This window comes from Knufia obscura (assembly GCF_036327395.1).
Source record: "Knufia obscura strain CCFEE 5817 isolate CBS 148926 chromosome Unknown scaffold_14, whole genome shotgun sequence".
Classification (NCBI taxonomy): Eukaryota; Fungi; Ascomycota; class Eurotiomycetes; order Chaetothyriales; family Trichomeriaceae; genus Knufia; species Knufia obscura.
The window spans coordinates 344,703-359,029 of NW_027042700.1; the positions used below are offsets into that span (position 1 = coordinate 344,703).

The window sequence follows — 14,327 nt, forward strand, 5'->3', positions numbered from 1 at the left end:
CGAGTATGCCCACTGACGTGCTTTGAAGTCATCGCGATCTCCGAGATCCATATCCACCCAGCAAAATGTCAACTTGAACTGATGGCTTCAACCTGCAAGATATCTTGCTGTTGCCCAGCAAAACAGAGTATTGTAACAACCAGAGCCCTGTTCGAGCATCGTCGATAATCTCATAGGTCACGACCTTTGCCTTTTACAGTACGCACGACCCGAACCACATCCACATTCGGTGCGACCTCTTTACTACAAGTATATACGTCAAGCCGTCATCAACGATAATCTCCACATCCCACGAGGCTTCAAAGTCAATGCCCCAAGGAAGGAGCTTTTCGACGCCATATCCGCGGTGATCAACCTAATCTGGCACTCAAGCACAAGAACAATCTCTCATTCTGCATATGCGGAGCATGCAGCAGCTTGGCGCAGTCGATCGTCACACTTACTGATAGTTGAATGCACTCCAACGGCGCTCCAGTTATATATGAACCACGATAGGCCTGTGCTGTTCGACGGCTAGCTATCACTTCGCTCTACGATGCCGCATACACGACCAGATCCTTGCAACGGCTTCATGGTTAAACGTCCTTGACAACTCGGATATCCGTTACAAAAACGCATCGTCGTCTCAAGAGCCTCGACCAATTACGTTGTATCGAGCAAGCTGGATAATAGACCCGTGCCCCATTGCTTGGAAGGCATGCAGATCATCACTCTCCGAGCAACAAGTATGAGTGGTGTGAGGCTCTCTTTCTCCCAACAACGAGTTCGAGCGACAGGGATGTGCAGCGGACAGCAACAAACTATGGACTCTGCGATCCATGCATGACTCGCATGCATAGAGTCTGATAACCAGTCTTTCCATATCGGACTTTGTCTTAAACACTATCTTCAGATCTCGCGGAATAAGTATCCTCAAGTCAAGGCAGACACGTGGATGTCCTCCTGGTGTCTCACTCACGCGGTCCGTGACTGCTGTTGAGGCAGGACTTGTTGCTAGCACTAGTCACACCATGGAATCGAAGCTCCAACGCGCTGATACCTTCAAGGCTGGCAGTTAGGTACGTACTTCTGCGTCGTGTATGCCCGCGTCAATCATACTTTAAGCTTTCCAGGCACAGGCTCGCACATGGCCTTCCGGACCAAGTAAGACAACGTTCATTGCTTTCGAAGTCTCCCTTCTACGGTGTGGCTCAAATGAGTTGATCTCTTGCTGGCCCCGCTCTACTTCGACGTGGACACTACTCCTCCGCCCGAGGCGCGCAGATATACATCGATGGGACGTGCTACATCGTTGCAACCCGAACTCTTCGGAACTGGTGAGGGTATGCTCTTGTACATCGCCATACTTGAAGCCCCCACACGAATAGCTCAGAGTATGACTGAGCTGCTGTGCCGTACAAGATAACAGCAACAGGAAGATCATTGCTACATGTAGCAGGCGTGCTAAAGATAGCACCAGAGACCAGGGTGTGAAGCTTGCGAGCATAAAGCTCTTTGCCAAGCTTCATGCTCGGAACACAGCTTCCATGCCCAGATCTAAACGTCGGTGAACTAATCAGGTCTCAAGCTACAGTACAAGTACTATATTGTGCCCAGGACTGCTGGGCCCGGATATCTACAGAACCACGCCTGCAGGCGCCAGCAATCTTGAGGTCCGAGGCTTGGCATAAACCAACTTTTGACTGGGCTTTGACGATATGCCTTGGAGAATCGCATGTAGGACCGTGTAACATCTGAGCTATTGCACCATGCTTACCATACTTGTAAAGTTTCGGCATGCTTGTACTCTCGCCGCTGTAAAGCGACGATACACACAATGCAGCAAGAGTGGGATCGTTGGTCACGAAATGAATTGACCCAAGCGAGGAGACACGACTTCTCCCAAAGCGAAGCAAGTCTGACCAAACAGAAAGGCGGTCTTCGCCGCAGACACAGCTTCCTAACCCGATCAAGCGTTCCTCGTGCATGGCAAGCATGGCATAGGATGGCTGTGTTTCCACTTTTGTCCTATCTGTAACCAGTTTTGGGCCATGCTGACCCCAAACTAGCTCATCAACTTGCACAGCCTAGGCACAAATAGCATCGGATGAACCACAGCTTTGGCTTGTTGGCTGTACAGGTCAAACTGGGCATGGTCTATGTCTCTGCCATTAGCTTCAGGTGAACATCGCCAGAAAATCGGTTCTAAAGTAATATCCCACCTCATGTAATACTGCAATAACATAGGCTTTTGCGGTCTGCTCGTTTCCAAGTGTTGTATGTGCTAGCTCGGCGTCAGCAGCCATCGCGATCGAGAATCCTTCGTCAGGCTTCCAAGACTGTGTTTAGACTTTAATAGGGCAGAGTGTGCAGATATGGCTGCTAAGCTGCAGAGCCCACCTGCAGCTACCTTTCCCTCCTCGTCGTCTTCTGCGCAAGCTGCCGCTCACTACAACTCCTCACAACTCGTGGACATCAATCCTCCGGTCCGTAGTGCTGTACGCGTCCAGCAGAACACCATCTCGACCCAGCACACGAATCCATTCAGAACACCAAAACATACGCCTCATACTTCAGATACTTCAAGCCATTTGGCTTTCTCGCCTATTTCGCCGATAGAGGAAGAACAAGATAACAGGTTGAGACAGAGAACGCAACGACCTCCGCAGAGCAGCTCGCGATCCCACGCCATGTCTCCAGAGCCGCGCAAGTCGGTCGATCTGCGCAAACTCGATGGGAAACCGTATCCCGGACGTGAAGATGAGGCTGACCAGAAACCACGAAAAGTAAAGGTCGCTCAAGATATGTATGCTGGAGATATGCCGCCAGGTTATGAGCGACAAGACTATGAAGGTCCACTAGCACATAAGGAAGGTCACACAGGATCGTGTCATAAATGCGGGGGACACAAGAAGACTGCTTCCGGTAGTAGTGTACCTGTCACAGACGAGAAGCCGCAAGTGGCCCAGAACATTGACTGCAACAAGTGTGGAGGGACGAAAAGCATGCCGCCCAGCTCTTTCCCTCGTGGTGCATTGGCCAATGCTCGTGCTCCACGGCAGGCTGCTCCCCGTCAGTCTAGTGAGGCAGGACCCTCCTCAGCACCTTCGGGTCACAGACACAAATGTGGGAAATGCGGCAGACGCAAGCGACCGGAGTCTATCTCAACGGACGGGTCGTCGCCACGACAGATCGGACTGTCCTACCAGAATGTTCCTGCGATCCAGACGAATGGTGCCCCTGTTGGTATCAATATTGAGCCTCCTACGGCCATCACCGAACGAGCACCCACTCTGCCTTTCTCACCAGCTTCAACCGTCGGTGAGACACCATTGATCAAACCAAATGCTTACAAGGAGAGACCAAAACCTTCGCGCAGCGGCTCATTATCGTCGCTTCTCAGATCGTTCTCGAGACGCAAGCAGTCGTCAGCTCAAAGCCCTCTGCCAAGTCAGCAGCTAGCAAGTAACGGCGAGCACAACTCGCACAACATCGTCGACAAAATTAGCAGCGCCATCCGTGAAGGTGACTCCAGCTATTCGCGACTCCGACCTGAAGACTACCCAGAGCGACCTGGATCGCCGTTCTCCTTCGTCGACAAGCCACAGGAAGAGAACGCATTCGAGATGAACGACATGCGGAAGTCTAAGCAACCTGAAAGACGCAACAGTTGGGACAAGGCTGATGAGTCTGATATGTTCCTTGGCGAGAGTGCGAGACCAAGATACAGCCGCAGTCAATCAACGCAGCATGGACTCAAGCCTGACCTGGCGGCACAATATCAGAACGACACATATCTGTCCTTGCCGCCAGATCAGCGACCAGGTGTCACTCGATTTAAGAGTTTGAGAAGTGGTGTGACAAGGGCTACGAACGGCCTCAGCAGATCAGCAAGTCAGATCAGCAGATCTACCAGCTTGAGAAGACTGGAGAGTGTGAAGAAGGTGCCACAGCTGTGGTACAGAGATGACATGGCTATTGAAGGGGCGTCGGGTGAATACAATAACTACGGGTACTAAGGAAGGGATGTCTTGTTTATATGGACCAGAGTGAAGGAATGTCATGATACCACAGCGTAGCGATAACATTTAATGCCACATTTTCCTTATCTGCTAATGAAATGCTGCTTTCATACTGAACACTGGATTTGTACTTCAATGCTTTTAAGCTCAAACCATACACTGAGTGCACTGCGCAGTTCATTGATAGGTGATGACTTCCTGCTGTTCATGCCCGCAGCATAAATTCACGCCTTTTTATTCAGGGAACCACGTTTGTAGTGATGTCACTCATCAACACCAAGAAACACTCAGCATTCCAGGCCTCGTCCCGTCTTCTTGACCCTCGTTAGACCTTTCAGCTCAAGCCTCAAACTATTCATTATCACCACGGTCCTGGCTACGTTAGGTCTAATCAACGCACTCCAAAGACCAGAAGAGCAAAGAAGCGCGCCGCCAACATGACCGAAGTATCCTTCGCCAAATCATTCCTCACAACCCTCGACAACAAACCCAGCAAGTACCAGCAAAACCACATCTTTGACCCCAACACCTTCGGCGTGCGCATACCAGTCAGTCCATTCCAGTCCACATCCCATCCAGCTCACCACTAACATAACCAGTTCACCCTCCCCAAACTCCCCCACCCCCAACACCCCCTCGCACCCAAGCCCCAAAATGACCTCTCAACACCCATACCATCCGCACCCCCCGGCGCCGAACGCGCAACCTCAACAACAAACACAATCAACATAACCCTCAAATCCTCACGGAATCCAACCATGGCCCTCTCCCTCCCCTCCACACCGCCCACCACAACAATCGCGTCCCTCAAACAACAAGTCCATGCACACCTCGGTGGTCCAGACGTCGTAACAAGCACAGATAAGATTAAACTCCTACTGAACAAGAAGCCTGTGCCAAGCAGCAAGCAGACCGTGGCGGATATCGTGGACGAGAACACGAAGGAGTTAGAGCTGGGTGTTATGGTTATGGGTGGGGCGCCGGATCCGCCTGCGCAGGATATGAGTGCGCAGACGCAGGCGCAGACGCAGACTACGGCTATTAAGGCCAGGGAACCGGAAGCGCCAGGGCCAGGAAGCGAGAATGCGACTGTGGAGAAGGAGACGGGACTGAATCCTGCTGAGGAGGCGAGGGAGGCAGGTGGGATGGAGGGTGTACAGGGGCAGAAACAAGCGGAGACTGAGAAGCTGAGGGCGGAATCGGAGAGTCAGCCTGTGCAGCCGGGTGAGGAGAGTGGAGATGCGGTGTTGCAGGGTGAGGAGTTTTGGAAGGATCTGGAGGGGTTCCTGGCTCAGAGGATACGGAGTCAGGAGGATGCGAGGAGGTTGAGGGGGGTGTTTGAAAAGGCTTGGAGGAGTGGGAGTGCGGCGCCGTAAGAAATGGAGGCGCCGGCGATAACTATACCCTGAGAATGGAAGATATATTCTTGTTGTTGTTTCTAGCATGACGCGTTCTATGGGTCCTGTGCAAGCCAATGGTTTGGACAGATTTGAGCAAGTCTAGGATGCTGTTCAAGTCATTCATGATATCTAGAAGAAACCTGGCCGATGCGCATCCTCGTTGCGCATACGCCATTCACTGGATACTCAGGATCACAAAAAGGACTGAGAGACCTCAGACGCTTGAAGAACCAGCCAGCATAGCCTCTACCCGGCAGGCCCGACCGAGTTCGCTCCAACACTCCAGGAAAGCCTGGAGTCACAAATGTACAGGCTAGACATGAAACACTCACAAAGTCAATGGCTGAGAGCAGAACACTAACCCCCGGCAGAGATCTCAATCACTGGCTGGCTGCCTCTACATGACAAGCTCGCCAAGTAAAGGTCGCACAGGTCCTACATGATCAGAGACAACTGAACACATGTCGAAATGCTCTATTTGATACGCCGTAACGTGTCGACTGTTCTGGATGCGTGCGTTCAGAGAAGTGTTGCGTGAGGACTCGACCCATAGCCACGATACTGTAACTCAACTCAAGAACTTCTTCTAGTCGAAACCACTACCACCAACACAAGTACTCAGAAAAAGCCGCAAAGCAAGAGAAGAACCCCGGCCCTCCTGCTACTGCGACCACAACCAAGCAAGTCGAACATTAAAACCATCTTCTCACGAAGTGACTTCAGACACCAGGGAAGTCGAACCGACCGACAACCGCGATGACCTCCCCTTCCACTGGCTGACTGACTGAAGGGAGTACTATACGTGCGCAGCCGACACCTTACCGACTACATGGCTTAAATAGCTGCACACTAAATTAGCACGCGGGTAATCTGAACGCAACCATACAAGTTGACCACCTTGACAGCACCAGTTCAGCCCGCCATTCCGCCAAGGCAGCTATATGGCATGTAGTATCTACATATATAGCGTCGGACAGAGATGGACGGATGAATGAAAGGAGTGTTGGATTCGAGCGCAAACAGTCGATTGTGTCCAAGAAGGGTTAGCAGCAGTGAACGGATTCAAAGGTTCTGATATTCTCACGGAGAGAGTTCTGAGATGAGGTTGATGAGATTAGATGAAGTTAGATGTTTATGGGATTGACTTGCTTGCAGTGCTGAGTCGTGCGGCCTATACGTAGATATCGGATCGGTATGTACATATGCGCACAACGAGAGAGACTCACCCATCCATAGACAGCTGAGTCCACACGAGACGCCTTTGTGGTTGTTGAATCTGGATTCTGTTCGCGCGGTCATATCATAGCCAGTTGGAGCACACATCAGAGCTGTTCGAGCGAGGCCATGGTGGCAGAGTCGGGAACTCGACGGACAGGGGCCGGCGGGAGTCTCATTTGTGGTAGAGGTATCCCGCTTATGCATTATGCTCGTATTCCATGTGAGCTGTACTGGCTGACCATACATGGTGGCATTGTGACTGAGATTGCTATTGCAATCATGCTGTGATTCAGATTGGGAGTTCAGATCGTTGTAGGTCTTATCCTTCAAGCCGCTTCGTATCGTTCGTGTGAACCCGTACTCTTCGCCACTTGCTTGCTTCCAAATGAACCCAGGACAGGAGCGACGTTATCAGCTCGTGCAATAGATATGGTCTGCCATTTTTGATTCCTGACGTTGGAGGTATGTCGGTGCTTGATCTTCACTGAGGCTGCTTGTCGGCGAGTTATGTGGGAAGGTACGTATGGACGCGCCCTCCCCGTGCTGATTTTGTTCCGCTGCTCTGGAAAATCTGCTGCTGCGGGCTCGATGCCAGTGCCTGTGCGAAATCGTAAGGTCGATGGTCTATTGAGTCGACAATGGATCGGTCAAGGGTGCGTATGTACAGCATTGAGTTCTTCAGATGCATGGTCAGTAGCAGGTCCTTTCGTCCTGCTCGACCGCAGAAGCTTTCCGCAGAAGCTTTCCCATGTGCAGCAGCAGAATCCGCTCGGAAGTAGCAGGAGGCTGACAATTTCGACGTGGTTGCTTGTCCAGTTCCACTGGATAGGATCGAGCATTGATGCCTCGTTGATATCAAACTTCGGATTGCCCGCGTACAAGTGTCAGAGCATCGTACGTTTGCCTCACTCTTTGGCTGAGAATCCAGAATGTATAAGAATGCCGTTCAATCCTCATTTCCTATAAACACCTCGCTAATCGACCATTTATGTATCTGTTTTCACAAAACATACGTACAATGTACACCCTCTTCCCTCTTCCCTCCGCTCTTCAATACTCAATACCACCATTCTTCCCAACCTTCATCCCCTTCTCGTACAACCACTTGTAATTCAACCCAGGCTGTATATTAACCTTATTCTTCTCCCTCGCACTCGGACTCGGTGTCCCCGTCTCCTTCACTTGTGGTGGTCTTCCTCTTTCACGCATACTCTGCGATCTTCTCAGACTGCTCTGGAAAGAACTTGTGCTTGTGGTGCCGTCAAATAACGAGCGAGTTGATTCGGTGAAGTCGGCGTTGGGGAGTACGTCGTTGCGCGCAGGTGGGCTGAAGAAGCGCTTGTTGAAGAGGGGACTCGAGGGGGAGAAAGGTGAGCCGGATTGACGTCTCGATGTTGAGGATTGCTGAGGTGTTGGAGAGAAGCCTTGTGCGAAACGGGAGGTGGACATGGGCGAGGCGCTGTAGTTGGCTGAGGTACTTCTGTTGCCTGTTCCGCTGGATTGAGGTGTTCCTGCGAAGGGAGATGCAGAGGATCGCCGGTAGCGAGGAGGGGTGATGTAGTTGGCTGAGCCTTCTCCTGCAGGAGAGGTGGGTGTGTTTGATTTTGACCGAGGGAGGCCCATTAGGGCTCGTTGCGAGGGAGTTAAGGGGATGTCTTCGATTGTGTCTGGTTTGCTGACATAGGGCAGGATTGGTCGGAGGGCGAAGTAGATGTTTGAGAGGAGGATGAATCGGACTAGGAGGAATATCTGCGAGGCGCTGAGTGCTAATTTATCGAGGTTGGTCTGCCGTATAATCGTGTTAAGCCTTGGGCCTGTCAGTAACTGCGCCGCCACATTATCTGAGTCTGAGGGCTGGACATACGCAGGATAGGTGTAGCCACTTGACAGCCATATCATCAACAGCGCAAACACATTCAAGCCAATTGTCTGCACGTTCCTGGAGGTAAAAGAGCTCGCAGCTCTTCTCTTTGCAACTTCATTCATGCGAGGATGTCGAAACCTGCCAGGTGAAGGTACCACCGGTTGCGCTGCAGTTGAAGATGCATTCTGGGCAGGTCTCTGAGAAGTTGATCTGCTCAAAGGAGAGTATGATTGCAAAGACTGTGTGACTGAGGTCGGCACAATGGCCGTTGCTGTATACGAGGACATTAGTACACGACCTGTTCAAAGTCAGTGCGCAGCCCAATCAATCGCATGGTATGGTCCGACCTGACGACGATATCTAACCTGCTTACCTTAAACGAGTGTGAATTCCTTCGAACTGCCAAGCGCCTCTCCGGTCAGGACGTGGTCGATATTAATGTTGACTGTGAACGGGCCGATAGCAAGTCGAAATCAATATTGTTTACGCATCCGGAACAAGAAAAGTGGCTGGAAGCCTTGCTGCCTCGGTGAAACAGCTCTGAAGAATAAGACTACTGCCGCTAAGTTTAATGCTTAAATTGCACTGATCTTAGTGACAGATCATGCCTAGATAAAGCCTCTGTCACCTAAAGTGAGCCCTTATTCTTGTTTGGTGACATTCAATTCCATTCATTCGTTCGTCAACCCTGCCATCTCCTGCTGGCTATGGTTATTATGTACTGTTGTCCAACATTACTGACATTAGAACGGCCGTCGAGAGTGGAATTGTACTCGTATCTCTGTACTCATGCCTGTCGTATTCAATCGTAAACTTTTGTTCAACCAGCAGACCCTTGCAAAATCCTGCTGTTGAAAGGTCGCAGCCTCCATTGCTACTGTATCCCAAACTCCTGCGCTTGAAATACCACGACACCTCCTTCTTTTCCGCGTTTTGTCTAAACCTCAGTTCTCGAGCCACTCGCTGGTCTGTCCCTGGCGCTAATCTCAAATATCTCACTATCGTTGATAGTGTTGTTCATGTTGTAACCCGCCTGTAGATACACCTGTCGATCGCTCCCGTAAATCAAGTCCACCTCCTTGTCCACAACATAAACCATAGGCTCCGTGCAAAAGAAATATGTCTTGCGTTGATTAGCCGCCGCCTGTGCTGAATTGAAGACTGCTTGAATCCGTTCCTTCACTTGCATGTGCTGCAGCTTAGCACTTCCATATGGCGATGACAGGACCTCGAGGAACTCCAATCCATGGTACATGAGGTTCATGATTTTCGAATTCGGCTCAAGAACGTCTCGTGTTTTGCCTGCCGCCGTGACAATATCGATGGCTGCGTGTACAGCATATCCGGCCAGTGGTCCTCTCGTAACAAAGTGGTAGTCTCGTGTGTTGGGTCCACCCGGTTCCAAGAGCTGCTTAGAAAGCTTCAAAACCTCGGCCGCGTGGACGGTCGCATTTCTTGCGTGCCTCAATATCTCCTCCCTTGGCAGTGATTTGTGGTAGACTCGTCTGTTCAGTTCCATATGAGCCCAGTGGAAAAGCATATCAAGGCCGGCGAATTTGATTGCTCGGGCTCCTCCCAGATCCCTAGGATTGGTCGGTCGATCTGTCGAGTCAGTAGTCTCACCTTCTTTGGCCCGGAGCGCGACATTATACGTATGTGCCCAATCCTCGAGGCGACTCTCCAGCTTTTCCCTTGTCGTTCGATCCGAGATGGGTCGGCGTCCCACCCGAAGGAAGTTCTGAGACCGCCATGCGTTATGCTGTACGTCGCCACATATAGACGCGATCTGGATGAGGTAGACCATATTGGCCATCGAGACGTGATCTTTGGATGTCATCGATTGTGGCAGTACGGTCTCTTGATCGAAAGTCGGCATGTCAGGTATTTGATCTTTCTCATAGAGTTCACTTGCGCATGGCAGCCTAAGATACACATCAGTGCTGCGAAGCATTCGTGGATCGCCCCTGGCAAGCCCAGAATATGTGTCCGTGCAGAATGCTGCCCAGTATGTACGCCGCCGGCACTCCGCATACATAGTTGGGGAGAAATCGTACGCTGTGCAGTCATTTGAAGAAGGGGCTTCGATGTTGAGCTTCAGAAAGGCAATAGCCCCTATGCATCGCACGAAGATACTAAAGCCTTTCTCGTGTTGTTGATCGGCGAATTCTGCGAAGCATAGACAGAGAAAAGTATGCACAAGCTGTAAAGAGTATTGCGCCTCGAGGCGGTCAAGCTGTTGATGCACGATTGACTTGAAGATTGCTCGGTGGTTTGCTCGCTTCGGATCATTACTGTGAATTGTTCCCCATGCCATCAAAGCATACAGCATTATCCTGTCTGATAGCGATTTGTTGTGATTGTTCATTGCCCATTGTGCGAAGCGGCCTTTGGGGAAGATTTCGAACGTCGGCGCATTGATGTATTCCATGTAGAGGTCGAGGTACTGTCTGGTCAGCTTTGCGTTGGCTATTGCAGGATCGACTTCCGGGCCGAATCCATGGTTACACATATCGTCGGTAACCTCATCGCGACTTCTTCTTGGATGATGGCTGTCAGCAGGCCTTTCATCGAGCTCTGCATCAAGGCGTTGTCTTTTCGATGGTGTTGGTGCATCAATCATTTGTCTCTCTGACATGGTAGGAGACAATACACCGTCGGACGATCTCGAAAGTGTACGATGAACAACATCTGTCGGCGTCGACGCTTCAGTAGGTGCAATGGACGATTTACGTGATGGAATATATTCTTTGGGCGAACATGTACTTGTGTTGCCTGGAGAGTCGGTGGAGGTGCGAAACTTTGGGCTTCCGTGGCCCTGCCGAGCACTAGTGAAATGTCAATCAGTAGCTGTATCCAAATCTGTCGGTGTGCATGCAGCACTTTTAGGCTGAAACTTTGCTTACTTTGTGTCAAACCTGCATTCTCTGTGAAAGCGCAAGCACTGTGAGCATTTTGGATAACCAGGATCACATTTTATCTTCTTCTCGCGACACGTATTACACGCCTTACCCAACCTTTTGCGAGGTTTGCCAGCCTTCGTGGTGCCCCATTTAGGATTCACCGCATCGCCATTGACTTCCTTTGGGCACATAGTACCATCATTGTACACGTAGCACAAACCTTTGCCTGGCACTTCTTCCTCCTGGATAACGCGTCCATGTTGCCAGCTCATGACATCGACCTGAGGCGCATTGGCATTGGTGCTTGAATATGCACGCGTCGGTCGCGGCGGTGGCTGTCGCTCGTCCGGTAGCATTAGGCTCGCCCTTCGATGTGGTTCAATAGGCGGCATTTCATGTTCTTCCAGCACAGCACATTGACGGTCACGTTGAAGGTCTTGCCGCCCTTCGGCCAACCAACCATTGTGAAGCCCATACGGTGGGGTAGGCAGTGGCGACTGTCCGAACGGCGGGCTGCTGATTGTTGTTTCGAGTTTTGGAGGAGCACGAAGTGCTAGCTCAGCATGACCTGTAGCTCGTAGAAAATTGTCGAAATTAGGCAGTTGTGGTTTTCTCGAGCGGTCATAGCTATCACGCTCGTAGCTGAACGAGCCGCGAGGCTGTCCGTGATACGACATTGATGGCGGTAGGTCCTTTTCGTATCAATGGTCACTAACCACACACGTGAAAAACTATTGCTGTTGACTCGACCCGGCGTCCGACGGAGACCTTGAGCGGACTCTAGACTTTGCTTCACTTCGCAATGTGTGCAGGAAATAGATTATCGCTTTGCGGAACAGAGGACAGATGATGCGACACTCCTAGTCCAGCGGTTTTGAATGTGTCTGTTCACTTCGGAATTTGATGGTTACCTGTGCATCCGAGGATCAAAATGCTAAACAGATAAGGGAAGAAGTGTGCCTTCGAGTTCATGCCAATCATGCTGGCAACCAGCAGTGTCTGAGTCGCGCCGGACTCTTTGCTTCGAAGGAGTATGCCGCCCAAGATAGAAGAGTTCGGTAGAGGTGTCTTTGTTGTGTCCAAACCCCAACCACAAGTTCGGCAGCCAGTCCCGATAGGCGCTGAGAATCCAGGCCAGAGCTCGGCAGGATGGTCGAATCAAAAGTCGAGCACGAGATCTTGATGAGCTGTGAACTTTGGGTCAACCCAAAGCTCGCTGCTGAAGGCCTGGACGAATGAACCGACTTGATTTCGTGCCGATTATTAGTGACAGCTGCCACGCCTAGTTTGGGAAGGTCAGTGATTCCGCCAGGACCTGAGGACCGAGTGCTGGAGCACGGCACGTTCACATGCAGGTGATCGCACCGAAGGGATTTTAGTCTGCATTGCATAGTTGCAGGAGCGGAAGTGACGAACTTCAGATGGACCACTTTTCCAAGCTATGCTAGAACAGACGAGTACTGTAGCGAGCGTGATGCAGGTGGGCAAACTTCTGATATCGCACGACATGGATAAGCAAGCTAATGATTAGTGTGCGTATGGCAACATGGGCTATAGTGGAGTCTATTTACACTAGCAGGGGTGCCCTGTGAAAGAGGACGGGATCTTAGTATCTGTTACTCCACGAGATACTGTCAGTCTTTGTGCAATGCGCCGGAGATCGCAAACTTGCAGAGCTAACGCAGACCACAGCAATAAATTATCTACGTACCTGCGTCAACGACGTAGCATCAGTGCATCGCTGTATAGGATAAGCAGGTCTATATGGTGTCATTGGGAAGAGTTGAATATGGTAAAGTTGCAGGAGATGCTTGTGTGACTAAAGATGGAAGAGGCGTCAGTTTGAGTTTAAGCAGCTTGCGCGTAGGACGGATCCAAGAAGACGAACCATCGAAAAGATCTTTTGCATGCATCGACGGAACTTGGTTTTCGTCTGGACGGTGCCCATTTCCTGAGTACGGTGCCTATCGGCTCCCAAGCACAGAGTACTCTGTTCTAGGCTTGGGAAAAAAGCCGACTTTAGAAAGATGCATGAGGTCACCAGATTGTGATGGGTGCGAGATGTCGAGCTGACTGGTTGACGTTGTACCTTCAACGATGTCATGCTATCATAGAACAGCTACTCCAGGTCCCTACTGCTCTACTGTAGAAGACGACGTGGGTCGGATCTCTCAATATGTTCGTCAGCTGATCCCAATATCAGGCTGCTATATAATGCTCTGGCGAACGATAGCAGAAAATATCGTAGAAGAGCAATTCGAGGTTGATTGGGGCAGTCAGTAGAGTAGTGCATGGATAGCAAGCCTCAATGTCTAACACTTTTCCGGCTAGAGGGGTTGTTTGTGCCAGCAAGCGGAGAAGGTCAGATTGACGGGATGCTAGTGGTGCTAGCGGCTCCGTAGTGTACAAGCATTTTCAACCCCGCTCAACATTTAGCGCTGGCGGCTGCCGACCATGCCCACCAGCTCGTAGACCTTACCTTTGACGTCCAGATCGTCGATACTTGGGGTTCAGGTCTGCCTGTCAAGCCTTGCAACAGCACAATGTCTGTGTCACAACAACCGACCACTTCGTATTGCGCCACGATGTTGCCACGGTCTCGTATCAGCCGCTCGCTTGCACATATTTAGCAGTGCATATAGATGAACGGTATATCGGGCAGCTGAGGCCACACTTCACCCTCTGCATGGCACGCTAGAAATGAGGGCACGGTACGAGGCACGGTCACTGTCGTCCTAGACTGCTTGCAGACTCGTGGTAGCCCGAGCACACAACCATAGACTCGTCTTAAGGGGTGGAAACATTAGCCGCACTGCTAAGGGGTAAGCGAGCTCATGCAAACCGAACCAACCAGACAGGACTGTTTGTACATGCTGTAGAGGCGGGCATACCGCCGTTGAAGATAGCCCCAGATCTTGCTGTTACCCATGACAGAGAGATGCAC

At 51.0% G+C, this 14,327-nt stretch overlaps 4 protein-coding genes across 4 annotated transcripts; 2 read left to right on the forward strand and 2 right to left on the reverse strand.

The window, feature by feature from the left end:
- Positions 1-2,354: 2,354 nt before the first annotated feature.
- Positions 2,355-3,998, forward strand: PMZ80_009654 (uncharacterized protein; the record flags this gene model as incomplete). The annotated part of the gene is made up of 1 exon (XM_064878047.1): positions 2,355-3,998. The coding sequence occupies one exon, from the start codon at positions 2,355-2,357 to the stop codon at positions 3,996-3,998; it is 1,644 nt and encodes a 547-aa protein (XP_064726155.1).
- A 440-nt stretch (positions 3,999-4,438) lies between these two features.
- On the forward strand, positions 4,439-5,377 carry PMZ80_009655 (uncharacterized protein; the record flags this gene model as incomplete). The annotated part of the gene is made up of 2 exons (XM_064878048.1): positions 4,439-4,549; positions 4,601-5,377. The coding sequence occupies 2 exons, from the start codon at positions 4,439-4,441 to the stop codon at positions 5,375-5,377; spliced, it is 888 nt and encodes a 295-aa protein (XP_064726156.1).
- A 2,292-nt stretch (positions 5,378-7,669) lies between these two features.
- Positions 7,670-8,770, reverse strand: PMZ80_009656 (uncharacterized protein; the record flags this gene model as incomplete). Its single annotated transcript, XM_064878049.1, has 1 exon — positions 7,670-8,770. One exon carries the CDS (start codon positions 8,768-8,770, stop codon positions 7,670-7,672), a length of 1,101 nt encoding a protein of 366 aa, XP_064726157.1.
- Positions 8,771-9,420: 650 nt separating this feature from the next.
- Positions 9,421-12,060, reverse strand: PMZ80_009657 (uncharacterized protein; the record flags this gene model as incomplete). The annotated part of the gene is made up of 2 exons (XM_064878050.1): positions 9,421-11,308; positions 11,387-12,060. 2 exons carry the CDS (start codon positions 12,058-12,060, stop codon positions 9,421-9,423), a joined length of 2,562 nt encoding a protein of 853 aa, XP_064726158.1.
- Positions 12,061-14,327: the final 2,267 nt, after the last annotated feature.